The 25998-nt window shown below is 39.0% G+C and overlaps 1 protein-coding gene across 3 annotated transcripts in view; it reads left to right on the top strand.

Moving 5' to 3' along the window:
- Window positions 1-25998, top strand: part of RAPGEF5 (Rap guanine nucleotide exchange factor 5) — a 161383-nt gene that overhangs the window by 23591 nt on the left and 111794 nt on the right. For all 3 annotated transcript variants that reach the window (XM_084507491.1, XM_084507490.1, XM_084507492.1), the window contains exons 2-6: window positions 8015-8065; window positions 9170-9276; window positions 10267-10388; window positions 11914-12073; window positions 17555-17621. In XM_084507491.1, the coding sequence (XP_084363617.1) occupies window positions 8015-8065; window positions 9170-9276; window positions 10267-10388; window positions 11914-12073; window positions 17555-17621 (507 nt within the window). The remainder of the gene's footprint in view (window positions 1-8014; window positions 8066-9169; window positions 9277-10266; window positions 10389-11913; window positions 12074-17554; window positions 17622-25998) is intronic.

The following is a 25998-nucleotide window of genomic DNA, read 5'->3' as shown; positions in this document are numbered from 1 at the left end:
TAATGAATGGTATTACTGAAACTGCAAGCTGGAACAAAAATGCTGCAATAAAGAAGTTAGATTAATGAAGAAACACAAGTAGTCAATTAAAGGTATTATGCATATTTTAACATTATATTAAACATAGAAACAGTAAAACTGATTTTATGCTTTTCATATTTAAAAAAAATGCTCATTGCAAGCATTGCATTAGCATATAAATTAAAAAAAATCACTGTTTTTATAAGAAAGAATATCAAACGTTTAAGCTCTGTTTTTATGTTGTAAACTGTACTTGTAGCATACTCAGTTTACAATAGCTTTATGGAGTTAGAGGTGAGTTTTTTGTTTTACTTAAATGATGTACTCGTGAATATGCAGGTGGGAGGTTAAGTTCCCCATTACTAGTGCTCTGCTCTGACACCTTTGAATTTTGTTCATGTTAACAGGGCAGAGAAGTTAAGGGTTTATTAGATGTATTTCATGCCATAGTTCCTTGAACAGTTTTAATTCTGCATAAACAAGTGCTTCCTCTGAGCCCAGCTGTCCCTTCCTGCCTCCCTCTGCATCCCACTGCTTTTGCCTGTGCTCCCTTTTGCCTGTCTTGCTCACAGCAGAGTGAGGTAATCGGGTTTAAAATCAATCATTACTCATTAAGCCAGTTTTAAGCCACTAGTACTTTGGCTTGTTTGAGTAAGTGGCTTCACAAACATGAGGGGTAGCCCAAGGCAGAAGGGTGGCAGGGATGGGAAGAGGCAGCCAGAAGTAGAGAAGAGGCACACACGACCTGTTTGTCAGCAGCGTCATTTTGTGAACTGCATCATCACCAGGAGAGTGGTTGTCTCCTTTCTTGTAAGAAACATAAAGTTTGACAAGCCCAGCTATTTCCCTCCAATGGTTTACCACTCCTCTATTTCTCTGGAACTGACTTGATTTCAGTGGCAGCATCCTGCTGCTGTAGTTGAGGCACAGGACAGGTACAGAGGAGGTCCAGGCACTTGTCAATGGCTTCCTGAATCTGGATTTATCCAGGGCTTTCCTCCCATGATACGACTGGGAAAGAGGAAAGAACAACTGACCCATTCTTCTGTATTTTCTTCTGTCACTTTTTATTCCTATTCTTAACTTACTTTGGGTAAAGAAAAGGGCTTTGCAAACAAAATTGGCTATTGTGCAGTAAATTATAGTCCTTGTTAGGATATGGTGGCTTTAAAAGTTTTCGAGTGTGAGTGTCTTGTGCAAGATTTTCTATGCTTCAAATAACCTTTTTTTTTTTTTTTTTTTTTTTTTTTTTTAGTTAGTTACATCCCACCATACTTATCTTACTTATCTTGGTGGGAAATATACTGGAAAATGCAGAGATGCTTCTAAACACATTCCTATAATGGCTGTTGTCTCAGAAATAAGTGTGTAAACCTGAAGAGCAATGTTTGTCTATATAAATAATAACCGTTTTTTCTCAGTTCTTTCATTTTGGGGGAGGCAAGAACGAAGCATGATTAGTAAACTTCCCTTTTGTGAAATAACTTATTCAGATTCGTGCAAGTTCCTTTTGTACAGAAAACGGGTGAGAAAGCACTCCTCAGTTTCCTTTCACTAATGACCCATTTGGGTGTGTCCAGAGAGCTCTTCGGTCTCACCTGGGAACCCAAAATTGCAAGCTTTGCTGAACACAGATGTTTTATTTGATAGCTTTTTGACCTTCTTCTGATACACGTAAGTATAGGAAGTTTAAGAAGATCAAAGCAATTTCCTTTATAAAGAATTTTATATTTCATCTTTAATATTAATGTGGGAAGTTGTTCCATCAGTTCTTCATTATCCATGGATTCTGATGGTGGCTTTTGAGAAGAGCAGTGGGGAAGATTGTTTGCTATGATATTACTTGGCAGAAAGTCAGGCATATTCTACATTTCCTATGAACGATATCTGCTGAAAGTCAGCTATCTGCAGAACCAACTCTGCTTGCAGTGCCTTAGCAACCACAAGTAAAAATCTGCTGCCACATGGAAACGGATTGGGATTCATGACAATACTCGCTATATGCAGCCACCGTCAAACAGCAGTAACATTGCATCTGTTAAACACAATGCCTATATCTAATTTCTGCTCAGAAACCCTATAGAAGTGAGTGATATCAAATGCAAAAATGTGAAGTTGGCCAAGCAATAACACAAACTGTGCAGTGATTTTTCTTTCCCTTCCCCCCTTCTTGCGTGGAATGACCAAGCACTTGGATTAAATGAGCATTTTACTCTTACAGAAATTGCTGCCTTCTTGTATTGCACGTTGGGGATAGATTGTCAGGAAGGTATAGCCCAGCTTTCTGCCAGGATTCATTTTCATATCAGGGCTGGAATGGAAATTCACTTATTATTTAGGTGCTTGTTTTGATCAAATCAGTTTTTTAGAAGGGGGGAAAAAAATACTGACTTTCATCAGTTGAACGTTTACAGTCCTTTCTATTGTTATTAGGATATTATCATTTTCAGGGTTCATAATGAGAGAAAGAAATCTATGTAGGAAAAAAAAATAATTACTTTTTGAATTGTGTGGAGTGGGAGAGAAGCCTGAGGGAAATTAATAAATACCCCTGCTGGATTTTTTTATTTATTTTTTTTTTTTTCCTGAGCAGCAGTGTTAGATTTGAATGATTAGTGGAGAGAGAAAAGCACAAACGTGTGTTTGTTTTTGTAAGTGAATTTGGATTCAGCTTTGTGATCTTTTTATATACACTATCTCTCATGGTTGGAATGTGAGAACTTTCCAGTGTGAATACTTGTGAAAGTGCATTTTAGGCTTGGATGCTTAAATGTTTTTTTGAAATCCATCTGAATGTATAATTTCCTTTGTGGTCACATTAGTCAATTTAGGATTCAGGCTTTGAGCAGTTGCAGAAATCCCCCTTTCAGGGAATAGAAATGATCTCATTACCAGGTAGTCTGTAATACACCACATGTGTTTCCAAATTTGATGGTGTGTGGTGTTTTTTAATTTTTTGTTTTGTTTTGTTTTCAGGCTATTTATATTTAGGGAAATAAGCCCTGATAGAGTACAGCACTGAAGTATTTATTTAATTTTAAGCACACCGAGTAATCCAATTTGGAATGCACAAAATACTATGCTAAATTCTTTAGGGACATAGTGATAAAGCCCTGAAACTACAAACACTCATTTTCTTATATTTATACACAAATGTTATTAGAACTGCTTATCAAGAACTGCTTATCAGTATGAAGATGATCATGGGTATGTTCGCAGATTAAGGCCTGATCAAATAGACAAATATATTTGAATGTTTTAAACCACAAACTATTAAAATTTGACTGTTCGCTGCAAACTCTTAATCCAGATTTTGGTAATACAACTAGGTGAAAAGCTAAATATTTGAAAAAATTGAAATGGAAGTTTAAACAATTTGCTGGGGGAACAACACTGATTCTGTCCTTGTTTCTTTGAAGTTTAAAGGTGCTTACAGGTTTAAATCCCCCTGTTCCTTCTTCTAAATATTTAACAATCTTAATTAATAAAAATAAACTTTAAAAAACAATTCCTTAATTAATATAAAAGACACAAAGCTTTATTTTCTTGCTTGCTGTGCAGGAATACCAGAATAGAAGAAAGGCCTTGAATCCTGTATTTGTAATTATTATTTCCCTACAATTTCCAAGGCCTCTTCTGTAGTGTTAGTGTGACTTCTAGTGTAGACAGGTTGCTGGCTGCTACCACTGTACTAAATCCCAGCAGAGGAAAGCACTTGAATTGAAGCGTCAAGCGCTGTTGCTTTGTGTCTTTCTGAGCATGATGGGGATTAAATTGCTAGCAGATGTATGGAGCATCGCTGATGCTACCACGACTGCATTGCTGGCAAAGGCAGAAATATCAGCAGTTGTTGGAACAGCTTGGGCAGGAGGGAAAGCACAAGCAGCTAGTAGACAACATCATCTGAAGTAGGGATGAAGCCAAATCAAAATCCCAGATTTTAAAAACTATGAGAAAATTCAAATGTATCCCCAAAAGGCATGACTGAGAACATGTTCTGTAGTATCCTTATCCTGTGGTTAGAACGCTAACCAGTTTCTAGGAAATAAATAGGGAATTTCTGTCATGGAGCCAGTTCAATACTCTGTCATATAAAGAACTAACACAATATCTCACAGTGCTGCAATGCCTGATCTTTCAAATGAAGACTGAAACATGCTCTCATTAGTACACTTTATCTTGTACGATATGCTATGGGGGAATTTTTCTCCAAACCCTTCAGAAATTGGATTTTGCTCATATATTAAACTATTGTCATCAATAACCTCACATGCTTAACTTTATGTAATTGGAGAGATTCTCAGCTTGTTTGAAAACAATTGTCCAGCTGAAGTTGTATAAATTTAAACCCAGGTATAGGCCATACTTGGTAGCATCAGTCATTTAATTAGGTACTGCTTCTAAAAATCTAGCTGGAATTTTAAAAATCTGCTCTGCTCCCTGTGTTTCTATTGGTTTTAAATATCACAGCAACAACTTTTATAGTGTTTCCCAATTTCAGACCATGTTATCTGTGGTGTAAAAAGATGTGGATCTTAGCAGTACTATTCTAAAACCTTTTCCTGAGCCTCCTTTCCTGTGCAGGCTGTGCCCTCAAGATGGGCTGCCAGTCCCAATGCCCTATTTGTACTTCATGCTCACCCAGGCAAAGGTTCATCTCCCTGTTTCCTCCTTCTGGCATCCCCTATGGGGAACCTGAAGCCCCCTATGTACACCTGCTCATGTACTATAGAAGAGCCCTCCCAGAGGGCACCCAGCACTCTGGACCTGCTCCTTCCCCATCACAGGACCAAATGTACCACCACGTCCCCATCTCTTCCCTGCCTCGTGGCTTGGCGCAGATTCTCCTTGAGCTGGCAGCGTGTCTCTTGGCACAGGCCCTGGTGCCTCTTCCAAGGTGATTGTCACTAGGGACAAGTTGTTCACTTGACAGCTAATGAATTTGCTTTAAAAGCACTTTTTGGCTCATTCTAAGAGTTATTTGCAAATGTGTTTTGAATTGATGTTTGTGGTGGTGGTGGGGAGTCATTTGGGAAAAGCAGCCTGTATTTACTAAATACCTTCAGGGAGGAGTGGTGCTTCCTCCTTGCTAGCATCAACAGGAGAGATCACTTTTATTCTATTCCGGAACACCACTTCCACTTCTTTGGGGGTCTTGTGGCTCTCCTATGCAATCTCTGTTTTCTTTGTAGAATTTCAGGTATGTATGTTCCTGCCTGATATGCATAAATGTACACTCTTAGGCTCTGTTTTTATGCTTACTCTGGGCTGATCTGGGTTCAGGCTACCACCAAAAGAAACCATTGTCCTGCCTTTCCCTCTCCTCTTTCAGGGCTGTGAATTTCTTCTCTCTCCCCTGCACCAGAACTAGCACCATGTGGTTTGGAGGATAAATTAGAAAACTTTTTTGCTCTATTAGTTTTCAGCCTGAGTCATCTTTTACAGACTCGTTGGAAGTAATTCATAGCTCCAGCCATCTTCTGACAGCTGAGTACATAAGCAACATGATTTCAGTTTTTGTGATGTTGTAGGTCTTCTGTGGTCTGGTGGAAAAAGGGACATTGCCCTCATGGCCATTTTCTCTCTTTTTGTGAACTGACTTGTTGTGTGTAGTGGCTTAGTAAGTGCAACCCAAAAGAATGTCTGTCTTTGAACTGGAAGTCAAAGTTTTACTGCCTGGTGCTTTTTCACTTCATAGGATGTCATTAGTGCCCACTGATGTGTGCTGCATAAACAAAACTAGTTATCTCGGTGCTAGGGCAGCAAGCTCTAGAAAGGGACAAATTTGGACCTAGTCCAGCCTCTTAAAACAGATGTGAAGCAGGAAGTGTAAAAGTACCAGTTTCACTTGAAATTAGCCCAGAGAGAGCAACTGCAGGCCCAGATGAAACATGGCTGGGCACATGTTGTGTCTGAAGCACCGGGGAGGTGTGCAGACCCAGCTTGGGGGTCCCCACAGCTGCTGAGTGGGTCAGGCTCCCTGCTGCCAGACAGGGGAGCTCTTGCTGCCCTTCCCTTTCCTCCTTCCCCTCATCTCTACTGACTCCCCTATGCAGCCTTACTCTGGCTCTGGAGCTCATCCAACACTTTGTGAGCTGCTCCAACTTACTGAAATGTCATACTTTTATTTCCAGTCCTTTTTTACTGAGTTTTTGCCCTCCTCTTTAGTGAGCCAGGCTGACAAGTGGCATGGGTGGCACAAGGCCAGTGGTGAGAGCCCAGCAGAGGCAGGGGGTCTCAACTCACTCCTCCTCACAAAACCAGACTGCTGGGCTGTTGTTCCCACCAGCATCACTGGAATTGGCTTGCAGATAAGTGTTAGTGCCAGCCTGCAGGGAGGGGGGAAATCGATGTCTGAACTTGGACGTGCTGCTGTAATAAGTGAGGCTTGTTGAATGAAAAGCTTGGACACAAATCAATTGAAATGTCGGTATGTAAGGCTGCTGTAACATCGAGGTGTTAATGACATGTCTGCTAGAAAGAGTAAGTGAGGCCAGAGGCACCGTTGCAGTCTTATGACACATTTGTTGGGTATGGGCGAGGGGAATCAGGCTTTTATGTTACAGTATTTCTGTATGGGTCTGCTGTTATGCATGGAACTATGCTAACATTTTTGCTGGGCATGGAAGGGTAAACACTGATTGATACTTATGTGGTTCCTTGTCACTTCCCTTCCCTTTCTAAAAATACAGTACCAAGAACATGGGGGGCAGGGTGGAAAGCAGGTGGCCTTACTGAAATATGGATTCTGTAATTCTTATGGTGTGTGAAGGATGATTTTCCTGCGATTATAATGTACCATGTGTGAATTGGATCCTTCTCAAAGTGAGGAATTAATTATCTTGCCTGCAAGTTGGAATAATGTGAGCAAGCACCACACAATCCTCCTATTGTTCTGCCAGTGCACCTGCACGATTTCTTCTGTTCCAGTTCCAGGCTTCTTTTAGGCAGTATTTATTTGTGCACTGTACAGCTTGTAGTGAGATAGGAATTACCAGTAAGCATCAGAGTAGGCCAGGTCATGTCTTTCAACACTGACAAGATATGGAAGTACCATGGTGAATATGGATGAGATAACCTGACTCTTGCATGGATGTTTATCTCCAGAATTCCACGGTTAATTTTATAACTTTGAATCAATGATCTTTACTGAATGCCAGTAAGACTTTGGCATTTGCTTTTCCCAGCGGTAAAGAGTTGTCATTTTCCTTTCTGTCTCTTCAAATATGAAACTTCTCTAATTTCACCTAGTGATCTGTTATTCTCACCTTATATAAAACAGAGAACACAAAATCTGTCTTTTCTCTGTGCTATTTCATTATTTAGTATAATGGCATTATTTCTCCTGTAATCTCACCTTTTAAAGGTTATTAATTATAGTTTTTTTTCTTTCTCTTCTAATCTTTATCCAAATCCTTTATTATTCTTACTAATATCATTGTTTGAATGCCCTCTAATTTTGGAGCATCCATTTCTGAGATGCTGTTACCAGTGCAACATGTGGCATGACAGAGGTAACGCTGATGTCCATTATAGCAATGATACATTCCTAGTTGTCACCTTATGATTCCTCATTTATCCTAATAAAAGGTAATTTTTTCCCTGTAATTAAAATTTTCATTTAAGAAGACTGGTGTTCCTTAAGAAGTTCTATAACTGAGGTGTATTTTCTGAATTTTGTTTGTTTGTTTTAAGAAGTATTAAGGCCCACACAATTACGTTTTCCTTCCTCTAGTACATCCTGCTTTCATGGTACTGTATTTTCACTTCACATTTTGTAGGTTTGTCTTGAAAATTTTCACTGTCGTTTCTGGTCCTTCCTCACCCAAATAGTTCTACAGAACTCGTCTTATTGCTAAGCTTCTTTACTAGATCCAGAGTAAAAGTAGCAAACAACTCAGAAGTGAGTTTACCAAGCTTTTTTCCTAACGTAAAATGTCTTAGTTGGCGACTTCACCTAACAAAACTAAAAAACTACCAAATTGTCTTACAGACCCTGTCCAGAAGAATTTCAAATCCATACCTGGAAACTCCTTCAAACAAGGTACTTGTCAAGTTTCATTTTAATTCCATTTCATATAGCAACGCATTAGGAATATCTTTGCTTTATTTCAACCCCTTAGTCATAGCTTTGAAGACACTTCTAGATGTAGCCTGCAGTTAAATCAAGTTAACAAATCACAATCTGTGTTTTAGAAATTGTTAATTCCTGTTACTGAATTTGCCAGCAAATTTGTTGTGAAGTCTGATGTGAACTTGCTTTCTAGCCATTTAAACTATTTTCCCAGTTTAACGCAGTTTTTCAGTATTTTAGAGTGTGAGAACTCTATTTTTGCACCTCATGAGACTTCACTGTCTCAGGATTATTTTTTATTCCTTGAAAGATTCAAAAACATAAGAACCAAAAGAGGTGAAACTGTGACATGATTTTTCTTTCAAATTAGTAGTTTGTGGTACTGCTGTGTTTTGTTGGTACTGGGAAGAAATGTGGAAATGTATGCTGGAGTTAAACTTGTCAGTAAGGAGTAGTCTGTGGAACCCAGGTGGAACATGCTTTTAGGAAAGATGGAATTTATGTCCTGTTTTGATAGACCCACCTGCAGCCTTAAGGTGTAAGGGCATGGGGGAATCAAAACCTGTAGCCTTTCTGAAGGACCCCATTCTCACAGCAAGGTGCAAAGTACCTGACCTGTAGCTGTTACAGAATACCCACAAAGATCCTAAACAAAATGGAAAAAAATATGAAATGGTATTTTAGTATGTATTCAATTATTTAACACAAATACATGTGGAATAATTTTAATTTCAACTGTATTTATGGTTTTGCAGTGGTTAAGTCTTTCTTCTTCACTAGCATGACACTTGTTTTAATTTAGGCATATTTGTTGTTCAAAGGTAAAATTGGCAGATAGTAAAATCTCTGCTCTTCTAGGCAGACGTACGTCATCTGGCCCATGGGGGTAGATGAGAGTAGGTATGGCAGAAGTTGGGGTGCATTTTCTATGAGGCTTTGACAGTTTGCTAGTCATTTATCAGGGGAGAAGTCATAGCTCAGAGGGAGGGAGGGGACAGTGGCAAAGCAATTTACTGCAATGGGAATAAATCCTTGTTTGTTACAGTGTTTTTTTTTATTTCTCTTTTCATTCAGATTTATGGAGAAAGTTCCTCCTGTGCTGGGAGAGCCCTCAGGAATATTTTCACACTACAAGCTTCTGACCTGATTAAAGACAGGGTGTACCTTACTGGAATTTGCAGGTAACCCAAGATCATTCATTTTAATCAACTGCATGGGTTTTATTTGCATTTGTCTGTCATCTTATTTGAAAAGAGACTAAATTCTAAGTAAGATCTTGTGTGTGTTATTAAGAAACTAAAATGTTCTCTTAAAATATGAGGTTTTAATTTTTTTTCTTATGTTACCTTGTCAGTTTTCAGAAAGCAGTGATGGCCTGCCTGTCTGTATGTCCATTAATTTAATTCCTTACAGTTTCATATACAATGGCATTTGTTTTGCTGAAAAGAGTGGTAAATTCAGTCCTAGTCTGGAGCTACAGAAGAGGTTAACTGGATTCCTAGGATTTAGTTACAGTGATTTTCTTTTTGCATATAATTTATGGAATATTTCTGTAACGAAGTGATTTTGTGTTTGTGTTACACTGCAGTATAAATGCTTTCTCCTATTTTCAGTTATGCCAAAATATGTAGGTCTCTATTGTAACACCATTTATTTATATCCATATTTGAGGAAAAAGTTACTTTTCCTTAAGAATTAAAAAGAAAAGTTTACCAATCATATGCAAGATGAAGTATATCCTAGAGCAACTCTCAAGGTCTTGCATGTATGGTGTTTAGTTGTGTTGCTTATGCCTATGCTCTGAAAGGAAATAAAATCTTGAGGCTAAAAGCTGGATTTTATTTAGTTCTTTTGTGTCTTTGGAAGACTATATGCAGCACAAAGTGATAAAAATATTTTACATTGTGAAGTGTGCTACATGAATTAGATATGTAAGGGAACTTACTCTCTAACATGAGTTTCCTTGTTGTAAGTGCCCCTGAGACTTGACAGAATAATTCCTTTCCTTGAAATGAATAGGGTTACCTAAAACAGTAATTGAGAAAAAGGGGTTTGTTCTGCTGAACAAAAGGACTACCTCTTTTTAAAAAATAACACACTGTTTTATGAAATTACATTTTAACTAACTTTAATTGCATCTTATGCTACAGAAATGATTTGTCTATTTTCAGGAGGAGCTGTGTTGGATCAGAACTGGTAGACTGGCTCTTGGAGCACTGCCCATTTGTTAAGTGCAGATCTATGGCAGTTGGAGTGTGGCAGCTGCTTCTGGATATGGGCATTATATTATCAGGTCAGTGTTGATAGTGTAAGGAACGTTATCAGTTTCTTCTGCATGTGGTAATATTCTTTTTTATTTTTTATGGGAGAGGAAGAAGGCGTGTGTGGGGGAAAGCAAGTTGATCCATTTTTAGTTACACTTGTTTATTTTACTACCTCTTCAGTAGGCTTACCTCTGTGACCTTTCATTTCATAAATGTCAAAGATGAATTTCTCTTTTTAGGCAAGTTCCTTCCTTTTGCTTTTGCAAATGCAATTGCATACTGCCAAGTTGCAGCTAGTGTGCATGTCTCTTTGAGCCTTTTTTTCCTCTCTCCTCAACCTCTTACATTTTTTTCAGAAGACAGCAGCTATTTAATCACTGTAGATCACAGATTTGCCAGATGACTTTTCTAGCAATTAGTGATTTCCCCTTCCTCTCTCTGTTTTCCATAGTTTTAGAATACAATGGATTGTGAGAGCGTTCTGCTCCTTGAAGCGGTTGTCATGCCAGGTTCTTCCCAGCTGCCTCCCCTTCCACCCCAGGTTTAAGGGTATGGTCCAAATGATGTCATTGGTTATAACCACAAGCATAACCAACATCTGGAAACCTGAGGGACTACAGTACCACTGTAGGTGTAACTACTTGCATAGCTTAACTCAGTGCATTCCCAGCCCTGGGGTGTGTTACACAATTTCCTTTCCTCCTTGTGAGAGGGAGAGGTGTTGTGGGAGACTTCTCAGTGTCAGCTTGCACACAGAGTATACTTCAAGATTTTCTGCTGCTACAGCTACACTGATGGTGTATCTGATAATGTGGCATCAACAAGGATTCAGTGACTCCCCCAGTAGGAACTTGTGTTTTTGGCTTTGGAACCTGTTGTTTGAATCCAGTTAAATCCCAGTTATGCCAGGGAAGATGACGGCTATTAATATAACTATGTTACCTTACCTGGATTTATTCTACAGAACCAGTATCCTTGAATTTGTGCAGAGGCCGGGATAAAGATGTGCTAAGCATCAGCTGAGTGGCTTTAAAAGTGGTGAATCTCTGAGTGTGCTATGAAGACAATGTTAGACATGAAACTGTTCTAATCCTTTTTCAACCTAGAAAAATTATTATTATTTTTTTTTTTAGCCTAGTGTACCCTTTTCATCTTTTCATCTGCATTATTGAACTTTGTTCACTAGTGCCTGGCCATTAGTGAGAACAGATTAGAAGCTAATGGAAATCAAAGCTTAGAAGTTTGACAAGGGAAAGGTTTTTTTCTCTTCCAGCCAAACCCCCCAATTCTAAACTGATTTCAAAATTGATTACTCAGCAGTCTTAATGCTTTAGTGTCAGGAACCTGGAGATCTTCACATAGAGTTTTTGGTATTCTGTTTAGATGCGTTGAATTAATACTGGAAGGCAGGATTGCTATTATACTGTTTGTGATTCTTTTTTCCTGTGTAGTGGTGCATATCAGAATTAAAGTTGGATGCAATACAGAAGGTGTTTGGGACACAGCCTTCAAATGCAAAAGGTTTAAAGGATATCTTTTTCTTTCTTTAAACAGTGGACAGACAACTGTATTTTCAAGATGCTCATGCTTTCTACCAGTTCTCAGCAGATGAATGTACCTACCTTTTCTGTGAATTTGAGAAAGAGGAATGCTGGAAGAATGGTGTAAAGCTCCTACTTCAACTACTGCCATTGGCTCCTCCCAGGATTGACATGTAAGTAGGCATATGCAGCTGTTTTAAACTTTTGCTAACTGTTTTGTAAGCAACTGCCTTATAATGACACTGTTTATGCCCCAGCCACCATACAAGTGAGTCAGCTTTCTTTTCAGGGTTGCCAAACTTTGAAGAGGTGGGCTTTTCTGTGATCTGCACTGTGATTAGTATCTGAGAAAGTCTGGGTGCTAGATAAATGAGGGCATTCAACTTGGGGTTTTTGAGATACTGTGGTCCTTATGTACTAGTTTGCTGACTGTAACTTGCTCTTTTACCTGGGCAAGTTGCTTTATTTTTTTGGGGGTCTTCTCTTGCATTTGGAGGTTTGGCACTAATTTGGCAGCAGACATATTGTGCAGCTGATTGACTATAGTAGACCAGATGCCCTCGTCCTGGGTGAGGATCAGCTATCAGATAGAGAGGATGATTAAGAATGTGGTAGCTTCAGTTATCTGATTTTTAGTTTGCTGTTGTGTGTTTGTCAGTGCCCTGTAGTCTCTTGTTGCCATTCCTCATGCAGAATATGCCATTTAAGAATTTTCCTTCCTATATATCTGCTCTTAGACTTGACTCTTGGTTGTTAACATACCCCCTGTGCCGATACAGCTGCACTCTAAACATTGTCTATTTAGAGCAGCTAGAAAGAAACCATACTTGTTTGTTCCACAGTGAGAGGCCAAAATGCAGAGGGGAAAAAAAGACATCAGTGAGGTCTGGAGGCTTGTGACCTCTCATGCCTTGGCAAAGCTGCAGGAGCTGGCCAGTGTAGACATGTTGGGTTAAATTCTTTCATTGTCGCTAGCATAATGAAGCCTTAAACATGATACTTATGTTGTGGAGAATTATTACTCTGGCAACAGGAGGTTTATTTTTTCTTTGATGCCAAAGACAAAATTTTTTCTGCCAGTATTTTTCTTCTCTACACAGATTTAAAAAAACACGTTCTCTCAAATATGTCTAACAGAAATCTTTAAAAGGAGTATAAAGGCAAAGTCACTGAAGTATCTCACTTCCAGTTACTTAAATTCAGATGTTCAATCTGAGCCTTAAGTGTGGTGAGCTGACTGAAAAAAATCTCAGTAACTTCTCTACCTGGCTCAGGTCAGAAACTTGATCCCTACCCCTCTTGCTGACTGCCCTTACCAACACGAAATGAGCAGTTCTGGAGTGGGGGTTCCCCTGAAAATACATTTATTTGGTCAGCTTGAGTGAGTAAAGTGAGTAAAGACAAGTGACAAGGCTCTCAAATTGTCAAAAACAGGGGGTTGAATGTGATCTTCTAAGCAGATGACTCATGGGACAAAATCTTTGAATATTTTTGGAAATAGAAATTCTTGTCTTACAGCCTAATATGGCATTAAACAGTTTGGTCTTTCCTTAAATATTGGTGCAATTTCATCCTGACTTCTGTGAGAATTTATGTTTTTCCTCATTTTCACTGCAAATCAGGTAACTTTTCATGATTCATGACTACTTGTACAAAGGTTTTGCATCAAAAAGACAAACCAGATAGCTTGTATTGATTTGTTACATGAAGGATGCTGGCTGAGTAAGAGAATAGATTGAAGTCTTTTCAGGTTTTGAGTTAAAAATGTGTCATGCATGCTGACCTTGGCCAGAGAGTTCCCCTATTTTACAGTCTGCTTTTGCTATTTTATTGTTCCAGTGAAACTGTCATTTCAAGTGGAGGCTGCTCCCTGCTACATGAAATGAACAATTATTCAGTAATGTACCTTTCCAGCTCCTTCCGCTCACATTATTCAAATTTTAGTCAAAGTTGGATTCCTTTTGGGAACACTGTCACTGAAGAATTATTTTTTTGGAGGTTTTACTTGTCAGATTGTGAGGGTGCCTTTTTTAAAATACATATTGAAGGAGATGAATGTTAAGTAATGTTATAGTCTCCAGGGAAGGTGATATTAAAGGGAAAGGAGGCTTTTCCAGTTTCAGAATTCTATGCCTGATGCAAATAATGAACTGCTAAAACACTATCTGAAAGAAAATAGATGTGAAGAAGTGTGTGTTAGTTATCTCACCAAGTTAAAATAGACCCATATATTCTTTCTTCATGAAGAAAGAAGTGATTCCTTGCAATGAGTGTTCATCTTCTCAGATAAACTCATAAGTTGTTTTTCGTACCATTAGATGATTTGTCTTTCTTTTAATTTGGTATTTTTGTATTCATTTTTCTGTTGCGTTTTCTGTATAGTCTGTATTGTTAGCATTAATTCCAAATGTACATAGGGACAGAGAAATTCTTAATGTTATTAATTATTTTCCTGCTTCATCAGAAGTGACTGCCTGCTTGTGTACCAGGAGGCAATGCTGGACATCTTGCAGCATGCCCAGGTACTAGATGAGCTGTCTTCTCTGCAGCTGGCAGACAGCAGTCCTGCACGTGCCTGAGCTTCTGGGTGCATTGGTGGGTCCCAGGAGCACCTGCTCACCCAGCAGCAGCCTGTGGACTTGATTAGACAGCAGCAGCTCTGGAGGCTTCTTTCAGCACTTCTGGAAACAGGCAGGGCTCTGGTCCTGCCTTCCTGTCCAGATTTTTTTTTGAATGGATTTGTTTGTTTCTGGGCAGTATTAAGTGTTTCCAAGTAATACTGGAGCATGTTCAGCAATTAAAATAGTACTTTGCATGCTGAGGTGTGCTTGCAGTTCCCGAGGAAATGCTCCCTGTTGCCCTTTGACAGTGTCAAATTGCCTGTATTAAACATGGCATTGGGCAGGAATCTCCCATGGAAAAAAAGACAGGTCTGGAGGATATTTCAGCAGCTCGTGCTAAACTGAGGGCTGATGTTGTTATGTGTATTTCACAACTCTGAGCCACTGTAGATGCTGCCAGATGAGGTGGGACTGATGCTGAGGCCTCTTGGGGTCATTAAACACCCGATGGTAATCACAGCCAAATTCTACTTGAATGGAAAAGAAATGAATATTGGCTTAACATGGGAACAAAAGATCTGTATTCAGAGCCCTGCCATGGACTTCCTTGCAGCCTTGCGCAGTCACTTAGGCTCTTATCCAATGCCTCTTGAATTCTTTCCCACTGACTGCAATGGCATTGTATCAGACATTTGATCTTTATGTGCTTCTATTTCCTTCTTATCAAAGGGGGTGTTTATACCAACACCTAGTTCCCAGTGCCACATTTCTAGAATGCATTGGGTGTTCTGGGTACTGGAATATATCCAACATTTTTTGTAATTATTTGAAGGAATATTAATAGGGGATTTTTTTCTCCTTTCTATCATATTGTTTATTTTCTTTCCAGAAGTTTTATACTATATTTTGTATCTTCTGACTGAAAATAATGCATTTATTTAGATAAGTAACCTCTTTTTCTAAGTAAATTGCTTTTAATCCACTTGTTCAGGATGGGATATTTATTTAGACAGTGCCTTTTGAAGTTCCTGGAAACCTTTTGCTGAACGTGAATTGCCTTCAGGTATCCTTGGGTCTCTTATTTGCATTGTAGGTAGATTGTAAAGCCAGTGTGCAGTACGTGTTGTGTATTGGAGGTGCTGTCTGGGCACGGGACTGTGGGCACAGCTGTATTGCTTCCTCTGTCAGCAGGTCAGGAAGCAATGTATTCGATTTTAGGTGGTGCATAGGTAGGCAATAATTGTGCCTATCTGTCATGCCTTCCTGAAGATCTAAGGCAAGTATCTCTGCATTTTGTTCTGCTCAAGTGTACCTATACTGAGCTGTACAGGTATTAGGCTTGTTTGTCTGGGCTTTGTACCCCTTGTTCAGTACCAGCCCTACTAAGCCTTGGTTGGTCCATTTAAATAAAAGTGCTAACTGTCCTGATTCTGTATCCATTCAGTCTTATTTTTTCCATTAGCTTGGTTATCAAAATACACTTCCTCTCTGATTCTGGAAAGCTGATGATAATTTTTAGTACATTAGTGTTTCCATAAGTGTTTGATGCACATATGCAGATGAATACTGGGAGTACTTTAAAATAGAAGATGAAGTGATTAAAAACCCAAGATGAAAATAGCTGTGCTGTATGCTCTTCTGGGTTTACGGCTTGTATCTGTGTCTGTACCAAGCTGCTGGCTTTTGCCTCCAAATTAGAAGAACCTGGACTTGTCCAGGTTCTGAGAGATTAGAAGAGATCAGATGTGTAGGTAAATGCAGGCATCTAAAGAGGTCAGCTATTTTCATCTCATTCCAAATTATAAAGAGACCAAATCAGACTCTGTAAATGAAACAGTTTGTTTATTTCTTTTGGGTGGTTTATAACACTTAAAATGTTAAATCACATTTTTCTTTGAATAGGATAGGCAGTTGTGAAAGTGTGATTTCTAATCCAAGTTACCATTGTGTTTTGAATATGCTTGCCCCTAAACAAATACATACGTCATTCTTTGCTTTCTGACCTTAATTTTTTAATTTGGTAAAGAAGTTTTTGGACATGGGTTGTAAGAACCACAAATACACCAGCTGCATATTCCAGACATGTTGTGAGCTCTCTCCCTAAACACATCATGTGAGCAATTAAATAATTTAGCCAAATATAGAAGCTTCTGTTAATACCTGGGATTTATGCTTATTACAGCAGCTGGAGTTTTGCATATCTGCTCAGTTTGCTGGCACACCACACTTCTTGAAAACCATAGAAAGTAAAAATCTCCATTTTTTTTCTTTTTCCCATAGTAATAACTCTATCATATTGGTATCTTTCTTCTGATTGTTCTGTTTTGTTCTGAAAGGCTCACAGATGGTTTACTGGTGGGAATTGGGCTATTTTAAAGAAAAACAGTTCTATCCCACAGCAACTTTAGTGTGGCTTACTCCATGTGGGCCATAGTTCTGTGACAGCTTCTAGAAGGGTTCTTCCTGCACCACCCTATTCTTTTTAATGACACAAAGTCCCTCTGTCTTGTGAATTAACGTAAATGAAACCTAATAGTGTTCTCAGGTGTTGCTTTAGTTTGCTAATTTATAGCTTTTTACATATATTCTTTTCATGCGTGTTTTTTTTTTTAATATCAAACTTCATATGTCCTGTATTGATTTTGATGTTGCCTGCTTTTATCTATGTGAGCATGCATTCTATTGAAGGTGTTGCTCCACAGTTGAGCAAAGCTTGTTAGCAAGCAGATGGAAAACTCTTTGCTCTGTTGATGGTGTACATTTTTAGCAGAGAAAAATATGCATTCAAATAAGCAAAGATGAGTCAAAAGGGTCCTGTGTTCTTCAGTTCTTCGTCATGTTTTTATAGCTGAAGAATTCTCTCACTGTTTTAACAATTTAATCAAAAGAGTTCTTGACAGCAAGGGACAAAGAGTATACCCTGTCATTACTGACACAATTAATTATTGTCATGTTGCAGTTATCTTTTTGATGCAGAATCTCAAAAGCCCTTCCACACTAGTGCCTGTAGCCACACAGTTCTGTGCTTTTCAGGAATCAAAAGATGTTGAAACAGAATGAAAGAAATAATATTATCTTATTTTTATTTTTAAGGCCTGATCAAAAAATAGAAGATACGACAGAAACCAATGCTGAAATTCTTGCTCGTCTCACTTCTGCGGTAAGGTCACTACATCAAAGTTTGTACTGATCATGTTTGAAACATCATCATGATTTGGATCCTTTCAGGTCTTAGCGAGCAGATGTTTATAATGCGAACTACTTTTTTTTTTTTTTTTTTTTTTTGTCATTGAAATGAGGAAGCTTTACTAGATTCTTAGTGTGTAACTCTACAGATATTAAAACAGTCCAATGAAGGATCACTGTCTGCTTTCTTACAATCCAGGCCTTTCACAGCCTGGGAAATGCCAGTTTAGAGGATCACGATGATTTTTTCTGCCAGCTAGCTTGCACTCAGATCCTTTTGGTCAAGTGAACATCAGTGTGAACGCAACAATGAGACGGAGGTCAAGGGGAGTCATAAGTTCTGAGGAATCTCAGCTGGGTTATCTTGGGATTTGGCTTCCCAACTGCATTTAGCCTCAGTAAATTCCATCATAATAAATGACAGTTTTTCCTTTCTGTGCTGGAATTTGATGCATCTTTTTTAGCATGTAAAATCACTGTTCTAAGAAGACTGGGCTTTTGAAAGTTATACTAGATTCACTTGATCTCATGTAATATGATGACATAGATGATGAGAGAGAGTGTACCATCAGCAAGTCTGCAGATGATGCAAATCTGGGAGGAATGGTTGATACAGCAAAGGGGTGTGCTGCCATTCAGAGGGGTCTTGGCAGGCTGTAGAGATGGGCCAACAGGAGTCTCTTTTCACCAAAGGGCAATGCAAAGTCCTGCATCAGGGGAGAAATAACCTTGTGGCCCTGTACAGGCTGAGGGCTGGCTGGCTGAAAAGCAGCTTTTCAGGAAAGGGTTTGTGGTGGACAGTAAGTTGAATATGAGCTAGCAACATGCCATCATAGCCAAGAAAGTCAACTGCCTCCTGGGCTGCATTAGTGCAAGTGATAGCCTCAGCTTAAGGAAGGTGATCCTTCCCCTCCTGTCAGTAATGGTGATGCACAACTGGAGTGCTGGGTCCAGTTTTGGATTCCTAGTGCAAGAAACACATGGACATACTAGTGTGAATGCTGCAAATGACCATGAAGATGATAAAATGATAAATGGATTAGAGTATCTGACAGAAGAGGAAAAGCTGAGAAAACTGGGAGAAACTGAGAGACTGGAGAAGGTTCAGGGAGGATCTTAGCAGTGGGTATAAATGCCTGATGAAACAGAGTAAAGACAGAGCCACCCCTTCACAGTGGTGTCCTACAACAGAACAAGAAGCAATGGGTACAAACTGATGTTCAAGTAATTCCACTTAGATAAGAAGAAAATTCCTTACTCTCTCAGATGATTTTGTGATAATAAGGTTCAACACCTCTAAATCATAATATAAACAAAACATAGAATTAGTGCTAGTTCTGTTTTCTGTACATGAGAAGGTACTGATATGACAGTGAGCCAGGCAGGGTGAAAAAGTTTTCATGAAGAAAAGCATGAGGAAAAGAGTAAGTAAAAAAAGAAAAAGTAAAATTAATAAAGTAATATGATGAAACTCTGAAAAAGGGAAAGAAAAGAGAATTTGTATTAAGTTGTGTAAAGACAAATGGTTCTAAATGCTCAATAAACTAAACAAAATAATTTAAACTGTAAGATTAGAAAATTCTATGGTTTGTAAACTGCTCTTTATTTTTTTTTTTTACATTTTCTTTATATTCAAATTCCTTGCTTTTTTCTACTTTTTTTTTTTTTTTTTCTCCTGACACTGAACAAGAGAGAAGAAAGAACTCAGACTTGCTTTCCTCCATTTTTAGTTTTATTGGGAGATAAAATAGAAAAATACTTATTGCAAAGTCATATCTTTAAACAAACAAACACAACCTCACTCAAAACCCACCAACAACAAACATTGTCAGTATACCTCAAAAGCATCCACTCTCAAAAGTAGAAGAACAAAATATTTTTATCAGTTTAAGAAAGAGAAGTAATCAACAAAACACATTGACATGCCAAGTTTAAGCACTGGATCTAACTTACTGGATGCACTTGAGGAAAATGCATATCCCTAAACACGTGAGTAATCGACAGTGAGTTCAGAGTACTTTACATCTATCTTGCACGGTCAAAACTTTGAACTACATCCTTGGTGATTTCCAGCAACAGGGCACATGTTCAATTTTGTTTTATTTTTAATGAGCTGTTTTATGACTGTAGCTAACTAACTGAAGAAAAATTAGGCAGTTGCATTTCTAGGTGGCCTGAGGCCCATTCATTGCCACAGTGGTGTCAAAAAGACTGATCTTTTTTTTTTTTTCCCTTCATTTTCTGTCTTTTCAGAAAACCCTACAAGCTCTCATAATGATTTTCTAGTCCAACCATAGGAAGAAAAAAAAACACAACCCAGCCACACAAAAAAATTGAGACCAGAGCAGAATCCTTCAAATATTAACATTTGTATATGAAGTTCTCCCTCTAAGAGAAAATGGCATATAATATTGTTCTCCCACTTTTCCTCCATCCAATTGGCTGGGATCTGAAATACTAAGACTTTATGGAGAGCCTTCATGTTTCTCAAGGCATTTTGAACCATCAACTTTCACTGTTCCGCAGAGTGCTGTCCTCAACAAGGTATAGGTTCTCAATATTTTTAGCTAACAGCCTTAGAATTTGTGATGGGGAGAAAAAAAGAGTCCTGTGAGGAGGAGCGGGAAACCAAACATGAAGTTCTTAGCCGTGACTGAAAATTTGTTCACACTGTCTTGCTTTTTGGCTCAATGAATATCCTTGTATTTTCTACAGAATCAAATCACTCTTACTTGAAGAATCCATACTTCAGAATCCTGCTCACAATACTCTTCAGACTAGCATTTCAGAAGTGAAAAACCGTATCTACAGACCAGCATTAAAGCAGTTGGAGATCAGATTTAACTTTTTAATGTATTTCTAGGTATGGAGGTTCAAATCCCAACAGGGAACAGGGCATACCAGCCTCTTCTACTGTCTCTTCTACTTTCTCTTTGCTTTTGTTGTAATGGACTGAAACATTCTGTATCAGGTCAGGAGGATGCTTCTCTGCCAGGTTTTCTCTTTTGGAAATTGAATTCCCAGACTTGCAAAACTAAACTGATTGTGAGGATACACCCTGAGCAACATTGGAAGTATCTGTGTGCCTAAAATAGAAATCACTGTTTTAGCATCTGAAATGGCAGGGAAAGCTTGTAAGCATGCATGCCTGTAAGGTCTAATTTTTATTTCTGTATCCCTGTAGAAGCTTTTTTTTGTTGCAAAATGTGGAATTCACTTCACCTAAATATAAGTGACCATATGGCAGACATCTACATCTGATCTAGTTTTCCAAGGCACTCCATACAGTCAGTAGAAATAGGTGTTTTTAGGATGCTGAATGTGTAATTAATTTTGGAAGTCTGCTTTTGTGAATAATAAACATATCTTAGGCTGCAATGGTAATGCATTTATTCTGTATAAAGGGAGTATAGCGTGACTAGCACAGACAACAGGCACTTGCACGAGTTTGGCAAATTCCTTTTTCCACCTCTTTTTCTTTACCGTGGTCTGTCTTTCCACGTTGGCCTTTCTCTTATTACTTACCCCCTAGTGTTCTTTGTTACTAGGTGTTGTTTCTTTTATATAACTCCATTTTTTGTGTTCACTGCACAATTTGACATTTTTTTGATGATTCAGCCAGTCTCAAATGATTAGTTAGGGAAATGCACTTTTGGTTTCAAACAATGGCTATTGAGATCATAGAAGATAATAGCGATAGCTGTGGCAAATGATGCAAAGTCAGTAGGGCTGTAGGAAAAAACTGCAGAGGTTTCTTTCTCATCTTAATTTGTGCATAAAGCATGCAATTCAGCTCTTTGAAGAGCAGAGTGTGATACAAAAGACAAGAAATTAACTTGGTGGGCTCTCATTTTTTCTTTACTCTTTGTTCTGCAGTGGAAGAAACAGAGTCAGTGAAGGTAACTGAATGGAGCCCATCAAATTTTATGCTCGTATCATATGCTTCATTACAATGAGGCACTGACAACATCAAACTTAACCTGCAAAAACAGTTGACGTGCAAGCAGTCTAAAATGCCATTTGAAATAGGTTTGCATTGGATAATCTTTTGAGCAGTGAATTTTTAAGAAAAAGTACTGATTGTTCCTGGGTTTAAAGAGGCATTCCAGAGCTGTCATGCATTCCATGTCATGTCCCAAAAAGCAGCTTCGTATTCAATGTGTTGTTGCACTGTTAAAACTAGAGCACTCTGGGATGGCTATGAATGCTTCCCTGCAATGCTGTTACATCACCTTGTGATAGGATAAGAAAGAATATCAGGATGTTAATGCATTGCACCTGGCAAATACAGTTTCCTGGTACTTTAGATAGTCACCCAGGTACTACATTTATTTAGAGTCCACCAAACTTTCATTTCTTAAGGTGCAAAGAGTGAATTAAACTCTTTTTCAAAACCCCACTGTTGAGAGCTTTCTCTTGCAGGATTTCATTTTGAGATTCTCTAAGGATTGCCACTTTGTATCTAGACCTGAAGTCCTATTTGGCACATTGAGGTATGGAATACTTTCACAAAAGACTGCTCTAGACAGAAAAAAGTAGAGGTGGTATGAACTCTCCACTAGATGCAAAACTATGCGCTCTGTGAGAAAATGACCAGATTCATGGATAAGAGAAGAACAGCGTAGAATCATCATAGAATGGCTCAGATTGAAAGGGATCTCAAAGACCATCTAGTTCCAACACCCCTGCCATAGGCCTGGACACAACCCACTAGATCAGGTTGCTCAGGGCCTCATCTAATCTGGCCTTGAACACCCTCAGGGATGGGGCATCCACAACCTCTCTGGGCAACCTGTTCCAGTGCCTCACCACCCTCTGAGTGAAGAATTTGCTCCTAACCTCTAATCTAAATCTCCCCTAAATTTTTTTAGTTTAAAACCATTCCCCCTTGCCCTGTCATTAGCTGATTGAGCAGAGTTGTAGTCTGAATGGCTGGACAACCGGACAGGTTTAAGTCTGCTTCTGTGGTGTGTCTCAGAGGTTCACAGCTGATGAACTGTACTCTACCTAGAGGCTGGCAACAAGAGGGTTGCTGATGGGCCGGTGTTTGACCTGTTAAGTGTCTTTGTCAATGACCTGGAAGAGGTGATGAAGTCTTGCTTGCTCATCAAGTTTGCAGAGGAGACCAAGTTGAGGACTGTATGCTGGAAAGCAGGGCTGCCATCCAGGGAGAGCCGGACATGCTGGAGAAATGGACCAACAGTACCTCATGAATTTCATCAGGGACAAATGCTGAGTCCTGCACCTGGTGCAAGTTAACCTCTTGCACCAATTCAGGTCAGGGTCTGCCTGACTGGAGAGCAACTTTGCTGGAAAGGATATGGGAGTCCTGGTGGATACCAGTTGAACGTGAGCCAGCTGTGAGCCCTGGAACCAAAGACAGCCAACAGCATCCTGGGGTGTACTAACAGGAGTATAGCTAGTAAAGTGATGAAAGTGATTGTCCTCCTTTACATGGCACTCATTAGACCATGTCAAGATACTGCATGCAGTTCTGAGGCCTCAATACTAGAAAGACTGATAACCTGGAGCAAGTCCGTTGGAGGTTCACCAAGGTGGTTGGGGCTGGAACACTTGCGTAGTTAGGAGAGGCTGAGGGAGCTGGGCTTCTTCAGCCTGGAGAAGAAAAGGCATCAAGAGGACCTAACAACAGCCTGCCAGGGCCTTTGGGGAACATACCAAGGAGATAAAGCTGGGCTTTTGGCTTGATTGAAATGAGATTCAGACTGGATGCAAGGAAAGAAAACTTCTTGTTGTGAGGAACTACAACAGCGGAACAGACTTTCAAGAGAGATTGCTTCCTCAATTGTTGGAGGCTTTCAAGATTAGACTGAGAAAATCCTGAGCAACCTGTTCTGTTCTCATAGCTGACTCTGCTTCGAACCAGCAATTGGACTAGAGACCTCCTTAAGTCCCTCCCAACCTGAATTATCATATGATCTTTATGAAAACATCACCTTAGCTCCCCAGGTTTCACACTTGTGTGACTTATATATAAAATTATATATATATGTATATATATATTTTTTAAGAAATATCCACCTGCCATTTAAAGGTAGGAAGATTCACCATATAAAATATAATTTGTATTTAATCAAGCAAACATAAGTGGGTACTTATGTGAATGCTTTTGTTCTTTCTTATTGCAAAAAGAAAACTTAGCAAGATGTGGTAATATGATTACAACAAACAAAATGTTCTCTTTTTGACTGGTGTAATATGTCTGTAAACATGTTGTGGTAAGCTAGCATTTAAGCTGAATCAGTCTTGACATCTGCATTGCTACTCAAAACAGGATGCTATTTAGACAGTGTTTGCTTTGTAGCAACAAGCTACATGTATAAACCAATTTTTTATATTTAATATCTTAATTTATTATGGTAGGCACAGCTCTTGTGTGAATACATGTTTTACTTTGAGTCTAGATTATTATCTGCAATGTGATGTGCAACTATCGATTTTGTCAAACAGGCAGTAACTGAAATCCTGTTAGGAAGAAGTATGATAATGTGTGGCATGTGTGCAGTGAGGAATGAATGTTGTGCACCGATTTCCATTGGTGTAATGATGCATAGGAATTGCATGTCCAGCAGAGATGCCAAATATGCTTACGCTAAAACAGACAAAAGCACATAGAGTATGAAATCTAGGGGCATCAGGCAAAACTAGAAGGATGCTCATCAGCACCAATTCTTTGTGACTTGGGTGAATCCTATGAGAGGGAGCTCAGACAGACAGAATGAAACCCTTTGGTGAAGGAACATTTGCCTAATATTAAGACTAGAGGGGCATTTTTTCCAACATCTTAGTGTTTTTGCTCAGATCAAATTCAGTGCTAGCTGCCCACTTGGCTTACAGCAAAAAATTAGATATTTTGCATATCGTGGAAAAAATACAGAAAAATTGTATTATTGTATGTGATATTAGCACCGTCTTTCAAACACTTAGAATGTACTATGTTATAAGCAAAAGTAATACTGTGAATATAATTGCTGGATGGCACAATGTTGTTTTTTCTTCTGTTTTTGAGAAGAGGGCATTTTTCCAATTCTATTTGATTGGGTTAATTGAAATGTTTACAACTGTTGCAGATTGTAGTGTCTCCCAAGGCTAATCTTGAGATAACATATTTTTAAAACACTAAAAGATAAAGATGAGACATCAGTGCACTGTTTTGTACTGTCAGTAACCTGGGAGAATAGACCAGGATTGGGACTTTGACGTCGATACCTCCTGCTGAGTTTAATGAAGGGAGAGATGTCTGAGCATTTTGCCAAGAGAAATTTTGGTGTTGTTATTCAGAAACAACTTGGGCTTTTATTGAAAATCCCACTCTAACTCTGGATAGCATGCATGTATCATTACTAGTGTATATTAATTGCTGCAAGTAAGCACACAAGTTGTCTTGCCAAAAAAAACAAATGTTCTTTCCCATTATACTTGCAGTTTATGCTTACATTAAACATGATTAACGGTTCTGCAGACATGGGAATGAGTGTACAGGAAGGAAGGAAGGGAAGGTAATACTGCCAGCTTGCACAATTGTGCTGGAAACAGGACGACATTTAAAAAATCTGTGGCACTGCCTTCATATTTTCCTGCTTGGAGTGGCAGAAAACTCCATCCCTCTCCAAGGGGTAGTATCAAGGAGTAGAAAATATCCTTGTACCTTGCAAAGACAGCAAAAAAGCTCCCTTGTCCTTTGCCATAAGGGAAGGAAGTATGCAAGTAGAGGAAGGATGTGGCCTCTGGTATGAGTGCTTTCTGCTCCATGTAGAGCATGTTCCTGGGTGGCTGCTCTGTATCTGATCAGCAGATGCAGGGGTTACCATTATACTGAGAGGTCCTGGGCAATTTTGTCTTCTCCTAGTAACCACTGCACTTTGCCTTTTTGCTCAGAGCAATGTAAAATCAACTGTTCTGGTTTCATGTCTTCAAACTTTTCTTCTGAGTGGTAAGAGCGGGATGTTGACAGTTGTTAGTGATTGTATTACTACAGGAACTTTTTGTGGGAGTAATGCCTTATACTGACCATACCCCATGTCTTGCAAATGATGTTTTAAATGTCATATGCTCTCAGAAACTGTATGCCAGAACTTCAGCTTCAGAACAGTGTTGAGCTGTGCATAGGTCTGCTAGGCAAGATGGCTGGTATGCAGTGCAAGAGCCTTCGTACAGAGAGATAAAAAAAATCCATAGAAAAACAGTTGGAGTGTCCCAAAGTTATTTTGTTACACTAAGGACACTCTGCCTTGGGGAATGGGGGAGGGTGAAAGAAGCTGCCAGGTGTACAAAAGAGCCCAAGAGTATAGGACAGAGGAAGGGAAGAGTTGTGGTGTATGCAGGAGAGC

Source organism: Aythya ferina (genome assembly GCF_964211825.1).
Source record: "Aythya ferina genome assembly, chromosome: 2".
NCBI lineage: Eukaryota > Metazoa > Chordata > Aves > Anseriformes > Anatidae > Aythya > Aythya ferina.
Note: the sequence above shows the minus strand (reverse complement) of the source record. Positions and strands in the feature narration are given on the sequence as shown.